Genomic DNA, 20267 nt, shown 5'->3' with positions numbered 1-20267 from the left:
GGCACTGACAGGGTCTCTGAGAACTTCTGTTGTTTTTACTTATTGTACTCTTCTGTACGCAGACACAGGGGATGTCACAGGAATCCTGTTTTTTTGCATGTATGTGAATGTTTGTCAGAAAATGTCAAAGGATTGTTTGTGTCTATTTCCTAAACAAATACAGATGTATGTTGTGGTTGGCCTTCAGTTCTGGTGTCATGGTCTTTATTGTCTCTCTTTGTGTGGGGGATAGGCCTCTGGGCGAAACACCAGACACACACACACACAAATACACGCATGTGCAGGCCAAACATTTCCACACAATAAACCACTAAGAGCAGATACTGTATTAATCAGTCAGATCTGCCAACAACAGACCGTCTATATGGGTGACAACTGATGCTTTATATTAACTCCTTTGTTCTGCGTCACTAAAAACCTTTCGACAGCGGCATCAATGTTAAACATCTTTTTATTTCAAAAGTACACAAACAGGACCAATATTGTTCAATAAGGCAAAGCTCAAATATTAACAACCACTCACATCAGAGGACTCGAAATCTCATAGTCACAGTTTATGGGTACCACTTGCAAATCATAAATAAAACTCTTTTTTTTTCTTCATATATAGACTATAACTTGTTTTTTTTTTTTTTCTCATCATGAAAAAAGAAAGATCATTAGACAAACATTTCATTTAACCCCAGCCACATAGAATCATCTTCATCTTCATTTTTTATTTAATTTTTTCAGGATCATTATTGTCCTTGAAAAGTCAGAGTGGGCGAGGGGGGGGGGGTGTTGTGCCTTTCTTTCTCCACATGGGTGTTACGTGGCTCTAATGCCCAGTTCCAAGCCCAGCTACAGACCCCAGCCCTTTGCTACTACCTGAAAGGACTGAATGCAGCTGTGTGAGTGTCAGTGGGACCACTGGTGCAGTTTTTTAAGCTACTATGTGCTTTTGTTGGCTTTATTACTATGTTCAAAACATTCTCCCCTCCGTGTGGCTCGTGATATTGCTAAAGCACCTTAATGATCACTACTTAGCAGCTGTAATAGCTATCTGTTACCAATCTTTTCAGATACGTGCCTTGTGGGGAGGAACCCTCAGGGCTAGGGGGCCTTATAGGTTGTGAGTTGGAATTGGGCGCAATTTTCTAAGGGGCAGGAGTGTGTTTCTTTCTGTGGCATTGTTGCGACTGGTTTGCATGCCGAGCCAAGCCGATCCAAGCCGAGTTCTGGATGGAGAGGCGTGGCCAGCTCTGGTCACCTAGGGAACAGCGCCAGGACGAGGCAGAGCAGTGTGGCTGTGAGAGACGGGGTGAGACCCAGAGCTCCTCCGCACTCCATTGAGTTCTCCTGGAGAGAGGAGGGGGGCAAAATACAGACAGATGTGGAATATTTCAAGAAAAACACAAAAGCAGAATTAGCGGGGGATATATTATGAAAGAGAGTACAGTAACAGTGAGTGATTTGTGTGCAGTGTTTGCGGAGCGGGTACCTCAGGGTGAAAAGGGTGACAGGTATCTGGGCGCCTCCTGTCCTTTTGCATCTTCAACCTCTCGCACTTGAGAGATTCATTATGTGCAGCTGAAGTTAAGGCAATAACAGACAATGTGTACCCTCTGCAGGGTGTTTTCCTGCTGGATTGCATTACTTGTTTATAATGGAAAGGAACGCATGTTTTTGATTGCGCCATGAAAAAGCGGTTCTTATGGATGCGCTGGTACTTTGACTCGCAGCACGCAGAGCGAGAAAAGAAAAGGAAAGCAGAGTCTTAGCAATGTTTGAGGAGTTTTCTTTGGTCGCGTAGCAACGGAATAGCAGGCTTTATGCTACAGTAAGCACTCCACAACAAAATAAACAGCGGTGGACATGTATATACAGCGTGACTGCACTGCGTAAAATCCAGAGAAAAATGCACATTGCAAGAGGGCCCAGCTCAGCTATGCGGTGACGAGCTAAGTACTTTCAGTCAAACTCCGCTCGGAGCTGTGTCTGCTATCGATCAGTGTCCCATCATTGCGCGGGCTATTGTGTAACACGGCCCCAAACACAGACACACACAGCTCTGTGAAACCGACGTCTAGTAGAGTGCTGCCTCTAAGCCTGAGCTTCAGATCTGTCCCGCAGAATGCTCTCATCTCTTTGAACCACTGGAGGGGCAGAGTGCAAACAGACTCCCCATGGCTTCCCCACAAATTAAATACTCTATGCCACTTACATCCCTCTTATCACTGATGGACACACACTGGCAGAGCTGGAAGGAACACTCGAAGCTTGTACTTAAGTAAAAGTGTCAAAACCACAGTGCAGACAAGGCCTGTTACGAGTAAAAGACATGCATTACATTAAAAGTACAAAAGTGTTAGCATCAAAACATACTTTCACGAAGTAGGAGTACTCATTATGATGAATGGTAAATGTTCTTAGTTATTTTCTACCACTGCATAGTTGTTAACAGTCACAGGATTGTGAAAATAGACTTCTTTAAAAACCGCAAGTGGGTAATACTGTTATTTTCCCAGGGCAGGAGAAACTGGGGAAGACTGCAGCAGGCCAGCTGCACAACACATTCAAGTTGTCCTCAAAAAGCATTAATTCATTTAGTCACTCATTCGTCTTCCCTTGAGTCAGTTTATTGCAAAATTCATCATCCAGCTGACATCCGAGCCGTGACAATTATCAGTTTTTTGCTGCTTTAAAATCTGTGAAGGTTTTATTGTAGCTGTTGCTCTACTCATCTTAACACCCTTGTCAAATGTAGTTCTCAGGCTTTAAAAATCCTCCTTCCTCTCTTTCAGGACGCCAACAGGCAAGAATACGCGCGCTGAGGTCCTGCGCTCCATCACCCCCACCTCTCCAGTTTTTTTGGCCAGCAGAAGGATATACATGATTTCGATGGGGTCCATGGTGATTGGCTCGAACATGCTGCAGTCACACTTGTTGTCCACCACCACCATGAAGAGATTACTGCTGGGGATCTGCTGGATCACAAAGGACCTGCCAATCACAGAGCAAACAGCCAGAGACAAAGAGAAAGTTGAGGAAGGAAGAAGGGAGATGGAGCGAGGAAGGGGTTGAGTGCTGGATTGGCAAGCAGACAAGGCGCACGGGTATGATGTAAATTTCCATGTGTGTCAGAGAATTTGTGTTATGAGTGTTATCGTTCTCCTCGGGTGGGGGGTGGAGGGACGCACTGAAGAGACTCCACTGGATGCATGTCAAGAAGAGGACTTGTCTCACTGCCAGCTGTCAATAAACATACAGAGACAGACTCACACCAACAGACACACACACAGAAAGTATACACTAACTCACCCCCCACCCCCGACTCTCTCCCCTCCCTCCTCTTTCGTCTTTGTTATATCCTATCCAAGGCGAGCACCAATGAAGTGTTGCCGAATATAAAACACTCCAAAGGGAGACAAATGGGAACCACACTTTTGTGCTCATAGCTTCCCATGGCTATGTTTTACTGGCCTGAGAGATCAGGCCTCGCCTCGGCCTCAAGGTCGGTGATTTACGACCGCGGATGAGCTTTATGAAGAAAAGAGGCCGTAAAGATGATCTCTTCTTTCTGTCACCCTTTCTTTCTTTATCTCTCGCTTCTCTGCCTGCCTCTCCTCTGCCGCAGCTGGGTGATTTATTGAGTTCACGGCGAGGCATTTATCAGACACGTATGAGAACATGCACGTCTGACTGAGTGAACACACACGCACAGAAACACTGCTCACATGCACACACTCTCTTTTCTACACAAGAGGGAGAGGACCTGATCCCTTTAAAAGAGACCTAGTATCAGGAATATCTCCATCCTTAATTCAATACTATGACCAATTTCATCTGACCACAAACAGCATCCAATCCCAGAGTAGCACCAATCCACCGCAACCTAATACAGTCAGCCCACCGTGACCAACCAAACCCAACCAAACTAGCACAGCAAATAGCCAAAGCCAGATCCAATCAGGGTGAATTAGGACCTGCTGATGTTTAATAATCCATGCTCACCCCTGCACAGCGCCGTGCCGGCCCAGCTCAGCCCGCTGATAGAAAGCAGAGCAAGTGTTCTTGGAGAAAAGACTTAAACACATCCTGACAGCACAGCTGCTGGCCTTGAACATACCCAGCACTGGGAAAGGGAGCACTACGCCACATATGGATGCACACACACAAGGATGTGCACACTGTGCAAATAGACAGACACTGATGCATACTCTCTCTCTCACAAACAGACTGACGGTAAAGACTGTGTCGTCTTCTTGACATGGTCTCCTATTGCTGCGGATCCCTGCGAGAGAAACGGACAACGAGGAAGTCCTATATGTTGAGAAAAAGAGAGGACGGCATAGTCAGGCAGCGAGTGACACGCAACAAAAAGATAAAGCAGTGAAAGAGAAAGAAAAAAGGATTTTAGAAAATGTAAAGTATAAAGCCGTTGTTCTGTAGGAAGAGACAAAGACACGCACAAAGTAGTGGTGACAGAACATTTCTTCTTCTCGAGTTCTGACGAAACATATCACACAGTCTGTAGCACAAGCTGATATAAAATAGCACAGCTTATCAACACGTTTTGAACATGAGGAAAAATGTTTTATCTTTGCAGCATCGGCTGTACTTAAACTCATATCATTTCACAACGCATTATGTTTCACACATGCTTTTGATGCAGAACGGTAGCAAAAGTTTTTTTTTTTTTTCTGCCGTTCATAGTAAAATCCCTCTGAGCTAGGTTTTTGGTGACATGCAGTATTTTCGTGTGTGTGTGTTCCCTAGAGAATGTTCACATTTTTCCAATGATTTAATCGTTGCATAACTAGCCATAGCCATAACTGCATGCACTGTATGGTTTTAAGAAATACCTGTCATCGCAGTTGGGAAATTTGACCAGTAATTACTATGTGTAATTTAGCAATTACTTATTCAATGAGTTGAAGTTGCTCCAATAAAATCTCAACAAATGGACTGGCGAGCTTTCAGAGCAACGCTTTCATTTTGTTTCCATTTCTCTTATTAGTTTTGGAGAACATGGGCACCGTGATTCCAGGTTTCTCTTCTTCAGGCCTCTTTACACATTTTATATGATGCCAAGACACAAATTAAATTTAGGAGGACTATATTTGAAATGTTGAAATGATTTTTTGGATTTTTTACCTCCTGCTGTTGACACAAATGCTGCTAAAAAGCTTACAACCAGGGTTTAAAGGGTTTCTTTAAAAATGAATTCTGGTACAGCTGCTAATTGCCTGTTAAAACATGCAGTCAGTAAGTAATCCAAGTATCACAATATCACAGAGATGAAACTTGATTACTTTCAGTTAATTTTGGATGACCTCAATGCCAAAAACATGCAAAATACAGAGAAAATCTCAATGACGAGTACTTTGTAAAAAATACTGTGTGCATGTGCATTGGTACAGACTACTATTTCATTATTCATTTTAAAATTGGAATCCTGTTAGTAATCCATCTAATTACATCCTTTTTTTCTGTAACTTTACCAGAATACAGTCACCATTTTTTATATACAAAGACATAAATGTGCATCAGGAAGTGCCCATAACTTTTATGTTAAGTAACTATTCATAACTATAAGTAACTATTATAAATCCTGTCTCTGTAAATATTGTTTTTTTCTGGTACATACATCATAAAAAGCGTTTCTCTTCTGCTTCTTCTGATTAAATAGCAGGGTTGAAGAAACAAAACTTTCCTTTTAACAAGCTGAGAGTGACAACATCATAACCTGCACAACTACAGAAATACAATGATTATTTATGTGATCCAGAAAAAAAAGATATTTCAAGAGTCTCTACCAGATGAAACCACGTCTACACACATGAGTGTAGCTCTGAATCTGTCGCTCGTTGCAGCTTTGAACCCCTTTTCATTTCGGGACATTGCTCATCTGGGACGGTTGGAAGAAAGAAAAAGAGCATGCGGAGCTGTAGGATATATGGCTGCGAGTATTGTTGCTAATAGTCCCCTTGAAGACCTTCTCTGGTTATAGACACGACACACTCTTTGTCCTAAATCTCATGTTACAGTCTAGAGAAGCTGGCAACACATTAATGGAGGTTAAATCATCCTATAGGGCCACTTAAGCCATTATATCATCCACCAGATTTCATTGTTTCTTCTGCTCTGTCAGGTCTGTCTCACCCGTCAGGAAGTCGTGGACAAATACAAATACTGATGTCACGCACGCACACATGCACACACACACGCACACACGGCCATAACACAGTAAAGAGAGGTTTAACAGGCAAAAGCTTATGGTATATTTCCTAAAGCATAAAGCACACACACGCGTCTCGATGAAAATATGAGAGAAAAGGGCCTCAGTCAGCCTGTAACGTGAAACAGATGTTTATCACCAATATCCTCTATTACTAATATGAGCTATAAAATTCCACATAGCTGAAATAAAAACTCCATTTTACTTTGTCAAATTCATTGTGCTTTAAAAAAGATTTATTTGAAGGTGGCATTTTGCTCGGAGCGCACAGCCCTGCCCGCTAATCTGGCCCCGGTGTCATCAATGGAGATGAGGCCATTCTTCCCTGCAGCACGCTTCTGTCATTTGTGAGCGGGTGGGTGGGAAGGTGAGTGTGTGAGAGAGGGTGCTGTGTGTGTGTATGTGTGTGTGTATTTGGGGTCTGACTGCTTCCCCAACCGCATTTTACTCCTAGCACCCAGGGCAGTGGTTACCCTGCTGACCTTGTGGGGCTTTACCGGCAGCGGACACACAAGGAAAACACACACACACACACACACACACACACACACACACACACACACACACACACACACACACACACACACACACACACACAGGGTTCTGAGCTTCCCTGGCAGCTCCACAGCTGGGAGCAATGAAGGGCCCATTGGAGGGATCCAGAGAACACCCCACAATTGCCTGACAGAAAAGCCCAAATTGTTAATGGGGACCACACTCATTTTCCCATTTTTAAAGGAAGCACTTTTTTCCACCTCTCTCACTCATCTCTGAATGCCTCGTATTTCATGCTGCAGCAGTAGAGAGTGAGTGTCTGTGTGTGATAGATTGCCTGGATAAAAGTGTTTTCATCAGACAACAAATGATTTAAACGTGTTCCTCATTATCAGGGATTATGGAGATAAAAAAAAAAAATACTTTGCAATGATCAGGGTTAACAGGATAATTTATTTTCCAGTGTTGGCTTATTATTATGGAGCGTAGCAGCTAGCTTTTTTTTTTTTAAATGCTTTTTGTGACAGCAATATTTATTGTGTTGTTGTTAATATGTGTTCAAATGTCTGAGTGTCTCGTACTTGATGCAGCCATCACAGTCGAGGTTGCCTGTGTTCTCTTTGATGGTTCTCTCAGAGATGAAGGCCGGGTACTCTGTGTCACATGGAACCTGCATGGACCGACCCATCCTCTGGGCTGCAGGAAGGAAAAAAGAAAGAAAGAAAGAAAGAAAGAAAGAAAGAAAGAAAGAAAGAAAGAGAATGGAAAGAGTGAGACAGTCATAAAAAACATCCATTTCAAAGTCAAATATATATTTGAAATACTTATGCAAATAGATTGTAAGCAAACACACCACATCCTTGCAAATATACACGTTTGAAAGAAAGCAGCATTTCTGGACCAGAGCTGCATCTCGTCCTGATACATTTCCAGTGAAAATTTAGGCCAGACATTTATGCAACATTGCTTGAACTCTCCTGCCACCCAGAGGTTTCAAACAAGTCTGCAGGATGGAAAAATCCACTGTTTTGAGTCAATACTTTTGAAGCTGGCTTAGTAAAGCGGCCACTGATATAATCCAAATTTGCATTTAAAGACATGTTGTTTTATTTTTCAAGTTCGGCTTGGCACAGATTTCTAAAGATGGTGGATTATGTGTGTGATTCAAATGGAGCGGTTTAATTAGCAGTGCAGCATTGTTGCACGAAAAAAAATTAATGTGCGTGCGTGTGTGTGTGTACGTGTGTATATGTGGTTTGTATATTAACTCTGTGAATGTGAGAAATGCAGCCTACACGTATAAACGTCTGGGATTAGTTCAGGCTGAGAGGCTGTGTAGATTGGGTTACGGGCTGCTAAATTGGGGTGTTTCAGCTGTGTGTCACAGGCCTGTGTCTCTATTGTAAAAAGATATAGAAAGTGCTGCTAAGACCTGAGGCTAGCCAGCTGTGAAATTGTCTCGACTGCTTGGCGAGCAACGATGGCCAGCTTCACTTCATTCGGGATAAGAGTGTGCAAGGAAAGCATTTTATAGACTTTCATTTTGTGGTCCCCCCCCCCCCCATGTTCACGTTCAAATATTTTCATATTAGTTTTGGCTGGAATTATTACTACAATGCAATGCTGCTTATTGAGGCTTTAATTTCAGACAGGCAAACAGCATTCAACACTCCATAAAGCAAAAGGCAACACGGAATTCAGAGCTGTGGCGGTAATCGTATGTGGATGTGTGCGCGCTTGTGGAAGAAGGAGAGACAGAAAAAGAAAAAAGAAAGGCATAAAACCAGAGAGGGAGAGATGGAGCAAGAAAAAGAGAGAGAGAGAAGCCTTTAACTCCTGTTACAGAGCGGATATTGAGTCCTACCACTTCCAATATGACACACATCCTTACAGATCATAAAACCATCGAGTATAACCCCCTCTGGACACACAAACAAATACAAATATGCACACACACACTTTCTCTTGAAACTGAGGTCACTCGAGGTAATTCTGTGTTCTGCCATTTTTACTTTTAGGGTTTGGATTGCGCCTCTTTATTCTGTTTTTCCAGTGGTCACACTGACGCAGACCAGGGAGGAAATGGAGGGTAGATGGCGAACATGAAGACAGAAGGTCAGTGGTGAGAACACTGATTGTTTATACTGTATGAAATGAACTTTTCTCCATGTGAACTCAAGCGTTTGTACAAAAAACAGACAGTGTAGGCGTCAGTGAATGTTTTTGTCGTTATTCTTTGAGAAATAAATATGTAATGCGGATAAAAATAACATTTATATTATGTGTACTTTTTACCTGAGCAGACGTGAGACATTTTAAAATTTATTTTCTCTCTATTCTTAGTGAGACAGCACTGTTTACTTTTAATTAAAACAATCTCTTTATGAAACTGGAAAATAAAGTCTTATTTGTTTTTTGTTGCCCATGGATATGTTGAGTTATAACCCTAACATTTAAGTTCAAAACAATTAGGATAAAGAATAGTTTTCTGCTCATTTTTGTTTTCCCGTTCTTTTTTCTTGTTGTTGTTGTTTTACAAAAGAGGAAAATAATTGTTTTGTACCTTTGAATGAAAAAATAACTTTTTCCATTTTTGTTTTTCCTGTGGTTATATTTTTTACTGAAATTAAAGACCATAAATAAATAAGTATATACAGACCCATTTAAAATACAATGATGGTCTATGATGAATACTGCTACTGAGATTTTTTTTTTTTGCAGAAAAAAACAGTTTTTAATTTGTAAAGGATTCTATTTAAGAATTAAAATGAATACAATATAAATGTGTGCGTGTGTATATATATAAAATCCTCACAACAACATAAACTTGTGAGTTAAAATGATCATATATACAAAAACCAACAATTTTTTCTATTCTCAACTTCAGCAGACATTCAAAACAAAATCTGATGATTAATTTGAGCAGCTATTATAGTACTTATTATACAGTGACATGTGCATGCATCAAATTCACGAGGAATGTACATAAACGGTGCTTTTTGTATACAAACTATCATTAAAACTACAGTATAAACTGTGTACTTTTATATGAGTGTGCGCTTGAGTGAGAGCGAACAAGCAGATTACTGAAGTGTGCATCCTTACCTTTAGCTGTGAGGTCAGAGTGCCACCAGCTGTACAAGTTAAACTCGACCAGGAATCTAAAAATATGGAGGAAACGTCAGCCATAACAATACACTCCAACACATGCTTACATAAGACATACTGTAACTCTCTCTGCTGCACTCAAACCATGTTTTACATAAAAGATTAAAGTTTCCTCTACAACAATGGTGAGAAAAGGAAGACATGGCACTGATATGAAACTCTGCACATTGACACAGTCCCACCGGGTTTATATACTCCACAGATGCCTCAAAGTCAAATCATCAATTAAATTATGACAAACCTTTTTTTTTGGGCCTTGAATATCTTCAGGCAAATGTGAATTAATGGTACGCCTTCCAGACCATTCAGGTTTGGGCTGAATCTTAAATTTATGATGTGAGTTAAAGGGGCACTTTGTAGTTTGGAGAAGAAATTCAAACTCAGGATGTTAACCCTTTACAATATTAATGAGGTAATAATACAAACCCTAAAATATGTATTTTTTTCTATAACTTAATAAACAAGCTGTCCTCAGAGGAAAAACACTGAAGCTAAAAAGGTGGTGGCAAATATAAGTATATATAACATGATCTTAAAACTACAGAGTGGACCTTTAAGTGGTGAATCAATTTAATAGATAGATCAGAGCTTTTTGTTTTTTCCACTTCACTCTTGTATGACTCTTCCAAACCAGTAAAATCATAAATCACCTTGTGCATACAGATGATTGGGTTTTGATTTTGTCCTTGCAGTTCTGATCTTACAAAGTTAATAACTTCAAAGTTTTGAATGGTTCTAACTTGTACATATAGTCCACTGACTCATATGTGATAATTCATATCTTGACAAAATAAAGCGTAGCAAAGCATGCCTGGAAAATCAAACACATAAATCGAAAAAAAAAAAAAGAAAAAAAAATCACTAATACTTTCCGCACTGTGACAGCCTGTAAAATCAGCACAGACAACTCGAACCTCCCATGATGCACTGTGGCCACAACAGACCACCCAGGGAGACTCTGCAACCACAACATGGCATCGCGGGAGCACCCGCACAACAGGAAACATCAGGTAGCCATTACAGCTCGTGATCACCGATGGCCAAGTCGTCATACATGTGGAGGAGCTCGTAAACAAACATACAGTTGACGTGCAGTCACAAACACACGGTTAACCTCATCTGACAGGGGAGGCCACCGTACGAGTCCTCAAGAGAGCGCATGTGTGCGGCAAGCGTGTGCTGTTACAAACGGACAAAAAGACACACTCACATACACAGAAAGTCTTACATGACAAGCTCAGTCAGGATCCACTTCATGGCAGAAAAGAAAGCAAAGTAAGGCTAAAGAAAAAAGAGAGAGAGGAAACAGTTGATCAGACATTAAAAACATATAATGTTTTCTTCCAACTTCGCAAAGGTCGATGTGCACAGTGAAAAAAAAAAAAAAAAATGCAGTACTCACATCCAACAGTGTGTGGCCGCTGTCACTGCTCTCTGAAAAAACCCAGCACAGAGCCTGGTAGTCATACAGAGTGACCCTGAGTAGATAAAGACGGGACAGAGAGTGAGACATCAGAAATAGAGATAAAACGAGGTAAAGATAGAGGGAATGTTTTCACAGATTTGACTTTAATAAGCAATGCATTTGTCAGGGAAGATACATTCCCGGATAAGGTGAAATAAGCCTTGATTCACACATTATCTCTACTATTACACGCCCGCGGGGCCTTCTGGTCGGCTGAGTGGGAGCAGGAAGCAAAGATCCCACCTCTGCTATAACTGGCGCTTTACCTACGGATAATATATTGGATGGATGTGGCAAGAATGGGAAAAGGAAAGTGAGTGAAAGCAGAGAGCTTCCCGAGAGGTTCCTCAAAGTGATGTAGTAAGGTGTGTGTGTGTGTGTGTGTGTGTGTGCGTGTGCGTGTGCGTGTGTGTGTGTGTGTGTGTGTGTGTGCAGATGATTTGGGGATATTGGGGGGGATATCAGAGGATTTAAAGGCTTATTAGACCCTGAGGGTGTGAGGTCTGGGTCTGTCTGCAAGAGGTTATTGAAGGGTTTCCTAACACACACATACGTAGACTCACCTACACACTGGACAGTCTTTCTCATAGCCTTGACAGTGCTTTGTGTGTGAGCATGTGTGTAATGCCTGAGTCGGCCCGGTCTATCCGCTGCCTGAGGCGACGTTCAAACCTCAGTCGCGGAACCGGTGACACACGGCTCCAACACACAGCCAGGAACCAATTAGCACTAAGCCAGGCCACATAATGGTGTTAGCAGCAAACTCAGACCAGTGTAATATCTATGTCTATGAGTGTGTGTTTGCATAGTTGTGTGGACACTGTGCGAGCGTGGCCTTCATTTTCTCTGCATGGGAGCTTTTCATCGACCTCTTTTACCATCGCTCATTTGAAAAAGATGGATAAACCTGAAGTAATTCAAAATAATCTGTGCATGTGCACGTCTTCATTGGCAGCCCCGACGCTGACAGATAAATCGAGGCTGCCAGCTTGTGTCAACTTTAAGTGGAACACTTTAAAATGTCTTTAATGTTTTTTAATCAAGACAAAAAAAACAAAAAAACATGCCGCATTTGAGCAGATTTATTCCCAGCAGATGGCACTTGGTTAAGACAGATCATACTGGATTTATTAGTGTTAGAACCTATGAGCTGTATTACTCATCATGCTAATGCTTCACCGACACGAGTCGTATTATTCATTCATCATTTGTCGTCCTTAATTTTGAACAATCCCTCACCATCCGCCATTTAATGGATTCAGTGAAGGCACTCGTAGGCCTCTTTGTTTTTATGAGTGGGACTGTAAACTGTTCGCTGTCAGCTTTTGGGCTTCATCCCGATGATAAACAGGCGTGGTTGTCGACTTGTGCGGTGATTTGTCACCCATGATTTTTATGCACTGAGACAGTGTGGCTAAAATCTCCTCGCCCACATCCCAAAGGAACGACTGAATGCAAATGCAACGCTAGAAATGTAGTGGAGCTTCTATCTGGACGTAAATTTAACGTTGAACTGTGCAACTAAGCTCTTAAGATTTCAACATTTTTTAGATTTAACCAGTCTAACTCCAATGTCAAACCACAATATGTGTCTTTGTTTATTTCTCTGCACTTCTGTTCTCTTAAACGGGGAAAGTTATCCTCCCGGGTAAAATTTCCGAATTGACGGCAAGAAAGTCGCCACCCACCGCTCCTGGCGTTTTCCAGGAGACACAGCTCGGCAACAAGCAGTGCATGCATGAATGTGTCTACATGTGTGTGACTTCAAGTTTTGCCTAATTCCTTCGTTTCAGGAAAAGATTTGCTGTAATCCCCGTACGGAGAACTCTGCTGAGCGAGGGGTCGGAGTTCACCGCTGAATAGCTCAACACGATTGGCCAAGTTAAGAGCTGTCAGCGCGAGGGGAGACATGCTCTCATTCTGTGGCCTGCCTGATATTATGCACATACATTTACACACATGCCTACACACACGCACACACGCACACACACACACACACACACACACACTCAAACATGCACTTGTGCTGGCACTTATAAGTAGAAACTCATACACCCACACACACATGCAGTTTGAAATACTTACCTCTTGAAAGATCCCATCTGTAGAAGCTTACTCATTACAGCTCCCTCTGCTTCTCCAAAGAATTTCCCTGTCTGAGAAAAGAGAGGAAAGGGATTTTATTTAATTTAATAAAACAAGTCATAACAAAATGTAAATGTAAAACCACCATCCCCTAAAAAAATGATGTGTTTATAATGCTAGAAGTTCTCACAGGTAAAACAGCTGTCCAGATCAAACTGGATGAGAGAAACGGTTAATTACCAAACGCTAAAGCATGCAGGCACCATCCCTCTGACATCCTCCCTTTATCTGTTCTGCAAATCACCATGTGGCCAAGAGAATAATCAGTGATTCAGTTGCACTTACTGGATTTTTAAGGACTGAACTATGAATGACATTTACCACACATTAAGCTTCCCACAGCACAAACAAATATTTGGTCATTTTCAAACTAAACAAATACATTTGAGGCGGTTTCTGACTGTCCTCAGAGAGAACAACCACCTCATCCCCTCATGCTAGCCAAATATAAATAAAGAACCAGACTTTGGTCTCTCGATTGAGTTCTGCACACAAGAATTGTTGTTGAGGTTTTTGACCTTTTCAGACAGCTTGCTTTCTCCGTGCACCTTGAACGTTGCTGAAGTTGTGTTGATATATTCAAGAACCTTGATAAATGACTCCAGTCACTCATTGATTACATTGTCCATTCATTTTATGTTAACAATTATTTGTAAACAGCATAACGAACAGGGTCACACATTCTGAAAGAACAAATTCAAGGTGTTTTCTCAGACTTCCTCGGCACAAATCCCTCAACTCAGGGATCCAAGAGGGCACAGTTTGAGACACAGATCAGAGAAAACTACTGTTTCAACACCGAGATTTTTTATAATAAGAACTATCAGGCTTTACAGAGCTAACAGACAACATTAAAAAAGAGAGAGAGCTTGAACACTCTTCGATTCTGAAAAAAAACAACAGGAGACACATGCAGACTGTGGAATGTGTCCTATTTACTAACGTAAAGTAACAAAAATAAAAAGAGCCTCCAATTTCCATGAAATATATACATTCAACCACTTTCAATGGCCCCTGTCAGTTTATTTCTATTTTCAAAAACTTTCACAGCCTTTTCCCAACTATCAAGGATTATTAGGACCCATGTTCAACTAACATGATTCAGACCTCCTGACTGTCCAAACTTCTCCAGGCCAGGTGACCCCAGAGGGAGAAAAGCAATCAAACCATCAGCATCCATTAGGAACGGGAGGGCAAGATGCACCCTCCATCCCTCTGCATTGTAATTTTCTTGACACCTGTGAGGCGGAGAATCCAACCAGCCGCATCTCGCCCCCGAAACCTCCTAAAAACAGAGTGGAATTGCCCCAAAAGCCCAACTCAAATCCACTCGCAAGTTTGATACAAAACGTTGCCGGATCACATTAATGTTACCTTATTAAGTCAAACAGCACTTTCACTATATAATCACATGAAACAACTTGAAAACACGGAAACTTTACCCCCCGCCCGCCTCTGTCACCTCCAAATTAAGATGGAATGAGGAGCCAGAGAGTGAGAGACACGTGAAAAGAACATGCAGGGGAAAGGAAGGGCAGTGACAGCCAGCGGACTGGCTTCCAGATGAGCCAGAGCCGGAGTGACAGCATGTCTGGTGACGGCTAAGCAGAGGGTATCTGCTAGGGCAGCATCATGTCTCCTTGAGAGCAGTCGAAACAACTCTATGCATGAGACGTCAGAAGGATATTGCATAAAAAGGGAGGCGGATACATTTTTAGATCATTGTTGGAGTTCAACATGTTCATCAGTGACTCCTCACATGCACTCTGATGTGATCTTAAACCTCTTTTACATACAGTATAACTTGTATACTCACACTTGGGACAATCACAGTTGTGTCTATCAAAGGGGCAATAAGTTTGGGGGAAGGAAATTCAAACTCAAATTTGAATACTTGCAATATCTATGAAATAACTATAAAAACACTGTTTGAAGCTACTTGGCAGGGTCCAGCAAATATAAGAAGCAGCAGCTTTAGGAGCGGTCCACCTTAACTCTCGCCCATGTTAAGAGCGATACTTCTGGCTGGCAGGAGGGCAGCTAGCGGAACAAGCGTCTGCTAATGTGAGTAGTTCAAACACTTTCTAAACTCTGTGTACACGAAAAATGTTCTCAATGCACGTGTTCATGTGTTATTCGATACTACAATCAAAGTTTCATGTTGTGTCAAACCTTTGTAGTGTTTTAAAAACAGCAATTTCGATGCTAGCGTAAAAGTGCCTGCAGCGCCAGTTTGACCCAAAAACGAAAGTACAGTAAATCTTTTGCAAAGTGCATTTTTGTCGTAATTATGCACTTACACAAAGGTTTGACTCGGGTATATTCACAAAAAAGCCTAGCCATGTATTTATAAAAAAGACCTTAAGTTACATTGCTGAACAGGATACAGATAAATAGATGGCATACATGTAAAACAATTCAAAGAAATAGTACAAAGTCTTTATTACATACAGTCAAGCCACATTATCAGGAAAGCAAGTCTGTAAAAATGGGCTTTAGGAAGTTTTGGAAAGCTGTGCACAGGCTCAGCAGATCTGAGGTGGGGGTGACTGTTCCAGAGTGACAGAGCCCCAACAGCAAAGGCACAGTCACCCTTGGATTTTCAGAGGGCGCAGAGTAGACTCACAGTACGAGGCCTTGGTTGGATATTCTGAGTGGTCGAGAGGTGGAACGGGGACTCAACAACTTGGATGTGTTATGGAGTAGCTAGCCCATGTTCGGCCTTGTTTGTGATAAGCAGAAAATACAATTCTGTACCGTAAATGGACAATTAATAAAAATACATTTGAAAATGATAAGTATGACTACTTTCAAGCAGACTATTACAAAATATCATCTGATTCTTTGTGTGTCAATGTCTTACCAGAGTATAGTCCTCTGCCACCAGAATGAAGCCATTGTTGTCAATGAGGTAGCAGTTAATGTTCTGTAAAATAGAAAAAAAAAGTGTTTAAAAAAGCTGTGAGAAGTTGAAGTGACAAAAGCAAGATTGGTTGATCAGATAGAGGAAGGCAGACTGACCTCGTCGTCACAGCTTATAGAGCATTTCCCGTCTAACGCTGCACACTGTAAGATAAGAAAACACATCTGCGCACTGTATCGACGGGTCAAAGCAAACATTTGGGCTGTTTAGCTGAGAACACTGATTCCTTTTGTCAGCTAAAAACCTTTACTGTCTTTTAAAATCATTTTCAGATGAATACATGGAAGGAAACAGACTGATGACGTTTATGTGCTGAAGGTGTAATATGTAATATTATGTTATGATGTCAATGTATCGTGATGCAGTGATATCTACTAAAGTTAGCATGCTATGACCAGCTAGTCACAGCCCGTCCTGGTTGGAAGCTCTCCCACTAGGTGTGTAAACGTAAACGCTTCCCAAGCTTAGCACTGGCCAATTCTTACATACTGTACCTTTAAAATTTGACCGAAAAAATCTAAACAACATCAGAACATGTACAAACATGCTTCTTTTTCCCTTTGAATTGTGCTGAGTGTGTATCCACGTGTACCTGTCTGCTGGCTGTCCAGAACTTCTTCTGAAAGAAATCCAGTTTCATCTGGATGCCCACAGCTGAAAGAGAGAACACAGTCACTGAGATGTAGTGACAGGACATGCGTGTGCTCTGTGTGCCAGTGCACTGTTATCTGTATCACACACAAAGTCATCCTGCAGGCAAGAGAGATATTACTGCTGTACACATAGTGTCAAAGTGCATCTTTCATTAACCCCATAGTGAGGGAACACATCCATTGCACCAAAACCCTGCTGGCCAAAATGGGCCAAAAGAGCAATTACACCCTGCATCATACATGTGTCAGCTTATTTCTCTGGAAGGCTTAGTGTATGTGTGCATAACACTGTGCTATTTGCTCACATGTTCACAGACGCCTCTAACCACACTTCAAATAGGAGTTTCACACGATTCTAAACCAGAGCGCTCTCCCCGTGCCCACATGAAATCCATCCCATTCCTCAGTCTGCCTCCCTGTTGTTACCCCGACAGCCATTTCCAGAGTTGGTATACAGAGCGGCTCTCTCTCCCATAAGCTTCATCCCAGCAGGTCCCTAAATGCACAGATCTGACCAGAATTCCTTGACTGGGAAAAAAAAAAAAGTCGCTGACATTAAATGTGTCAGTTTTTTTTTTCCAGAGCCTGCAGAGGAAAGATTGACACATTCACCACAGGCTTTAACTTCCCTCCTCTCCTCCTAGTCCTCCTCTCCCTCTACCCCCTGCTACTAAGACTCAGACCCTGGCTTTCTCTCAGCAGGGGGTTTACCATGCTTTTGGGGGTCTGTAAGTCTTTCCAGGAGAACGTTTTAGAGCGTCATACAAATGCAGAGCAGCCGCAGGTAGTAAACTGAATGGAAGAGAATGTGGTCATTTGAGTTGGGACATTAAAAGGCCAGTACAGTGGATTGATCGGATTTACTGTAAGGAATTTATAGACACAAACAATAAAAATCCTTTGTTTGCTGTCTACATGTTAACAGTCTGAAGATATTTCACACTAACAGGAAATAGTGCAAAAAATGTAATGCAAGGTGCGTAATGCAAGAGGCGCTTTTCAAGAGGCTCTGGTGGCTTGAACAGCACACACTTGATTTAAAAAACACTTCGAACAGGCAGAATGCGAAGGAATGTAAAATATATGGTTACAACAAGTTCCACAAACAAAAGCATAGCAGGGCCAAACTGTCTTCAGACTGCAAAATAATATAATTTACTGTGATCAATGACTGGTCCCTTTCTTTTTTTTACTTTTAAAAGAGCATCTCAGTCCAGGCTACACATTCCAGTCTGGGTGTTCCACATCTGAAAATTAAAGTTAATTCATTTTGCAAAAACTAGTTATGTTGTCAATTATGGATTTGTAGGTGAAGGTATCTTACAATTAATGCATCATGTTTGTATGATCTCAAAGTGCATAATAACCTGTCCATTAACTGGAAGCTATAAAAGAGGCAATATTATACCAGATTGGGATCAATAGCTTACTGTTGTGTTAGTACAAATATCAGGTCAGTGTTGTCTTACTGCCTCATGATTAATATAATCCAGTGTGTCAATTTGATATTTAACATATTTATATAACTAAAAATGGCCATACAACATATTTAACTCTGCTAGAGCCAGCATGGATCCTCATCAAATTGCACTCACTTACAGATGCCAGCCACCTAAATACCCCTGATGTTTTTCAGCAGGATCCACATATTATTCCCTGAGAAATAAACAAAATAGTCTTGCAATATTAAACAGAGTCAGGAACAATATCTGGATCTGTCTTTTTATAAATAGAAACCTCACTTAAAGCTTGAAGCAGTGGTTTAAAACAAAAAAAAACTACAAAAAGCTTCATTGGATGTCAACACATGGAGGCAACATTATCAGTGAGAAATACTCTATTGGCCTGCAGTTCTTTTAGTGTGATTGTGTGTTTGCGTGATTGTTTAAGTGCAGCGGGGCGCTGCTGTGGCCTGTTTTAGCCCCTGCCCAGAGGAACAGGTGCAGATTATCCCGTCATAAGCTTTGCCAGATCCTTTCAGCAGCCCACCATTTCTACACCCACATGGAAAACCCAGGAGGAGAGGCTAATTTAAGATGCTGGGCAACAGCAATGGAAACACACATGGTACAAAACCAGGGAGAACCTAGATCATTAAGCCAATAAAAGACAGGATCATCTACCGTAAAATAAAAAAGCTGTGCAAATAAAGCAAATAGGGACTGAGACGGGAAAAAAGATAAGGAGGTCTGATTAAGTTGTCGGAAAATACTGTGACTCCTGACACATGGAACCTTCAAATAATCTAAAGATGTGAAAATGACATGTGACATCTAATGTTGTCCATTTAGAGCGAATAATGCAATATTATACAGTGATATTATTTAGTTTCTTATACAGCAAGGAAAAATAATTCATTGAAACATAAATCCAGTATGAGCAGTACATGGCGCTTGCTTTGCAAAACTGCATTCGGGTTAAAAGTGCACTGGTGTTGGCTGCCACCTGGAAGTCGGCTCAGCGCAAAAAGACAAAAGCCCAAATCTGTCTCTCTAATGCTTGGGAATTTTCTGTACTACGGGGGAACATTTAATTTCCCTAGCTATGATTTAAGAACTTGGGGCTATTTATGCCCTGAGCTGGGTTTATAAGTCCAAAGATGAAGAGACATCAAATCCTCTCCAAATCCTTCCCCATCACCAATCTCCTAACGGAAACAATCCCAGCTAGGGAGAGCTGACAAACGCTTTAAATCCTACAGGTATTTGGGATTCTAATAAGGATTGTACAAATGTGTACATCGATCAGAGCAGCAGAGTGCATCTGAGCCTGTGTGGGTACATGCTTATCCTTATCTCATATGTGTGTTTCTCTACATCAATTCACGTCTTAGTGACAGCAGAAACACCTCTAGGACAAACAGAAACCGACATAGAAGTGTCACAGAAACTGACAGGGCTGTCTGATTTGTAACTAGCGTTGAATCTGAGGACAGGGTCGGATTCTTCCCCGACTTCTCCTCTCCTGTGCGCTCTTATTGAGACAAAATTGAGACTTGACTAATCGGTGCTGCAAAGAAATTCAAATTATCTTAAAAAACTATCTGGCAGTGAATGCGCCTTATTTTTTAATAAAAAAGATAATATTCTAATCATGCAAAACATCTCTGTAGATTGCCCTCGAGGCTTTCATGCCACATGCATAAAATGCGTCACGGGAGATCCACATGGTGATAATTTATGACAATCTGCAGAGGAG

General features: G+C 41.5%; 1 protein-coding gene across 2 annotated transcripts in view; it reads right to left on the bottom strand.

Annotated features, from left to right (window-relative positions):
• Positions 1-433: 433 nt before the first annotated feature.
• The window catches only part of cacna2d3a (calcium channel, voltage-dependent, alpha 2/delta subunit 3a), a 138428-nt gene continuing 118594 nt past the window's right edge, over positions 434-20267 (bottom strand). Inside the window, exons 36-46 of one of the 2 annotated variants that reach the window (XM_037104963.1) lie at positions 17009-17070; positions 16515-16559; positions 16357-16419; positions 13434-13504; positions 11286-11361; positions 11112-11164; positions 9821-9876; positions 7297-7411; positions 2870-2982; positions 1481-1563; positions 434-1338 (exon numbers count right to left, since the gene is read on the bottom strand). In XM_037104963.1, the coding sequence (XP_036960858.1) occupies positions 1246-1338; positions 1481-1563; positions 2870-2982; positions 7297-7411; positions 9821-9876; positions 11112-11164; positions 11286-11361; positions 13434-13504; positions 16357-16419; positions 16515-16559; positions 17009-17070 (830 nt within the window). In that variant the 3' untranslated portion in view covers positions 434-1245. The remainder of the gene's footprint in view (positions 1339-1480; positions 1564-2869; positions 2983-7296; positions 7412-9820; positions 9877-11111; positions 11165-11285; positions 11362-13433; positions 13505-16356; positions 16420-16514; positions 16560-17008; positions 17071-20267) is intronic. The other variant, XM_037104964.1, reaches the window with a different exon arrangement.

This window comes from Acanthopagrus latus, chromosome 7 (genome assembly GCF_904848185.1).
Source record: "Acanthopagrus latus isolate v.2019 chromosome 7, fAcaLat1.1, whole genome shotgun sequence".
In the NCBI taxonomy this organism is placed as follows: Eukaryota; Metazoa; Chordata; class Actinopteri; order Spariformes; family Sparidae; genus Acanthopagrus; species Acanthopagrus latus.
Note: the sequence above shows the minus strand (reverse complement) of the source record. Positions and strands in the feature narration are given on the sequence as shown.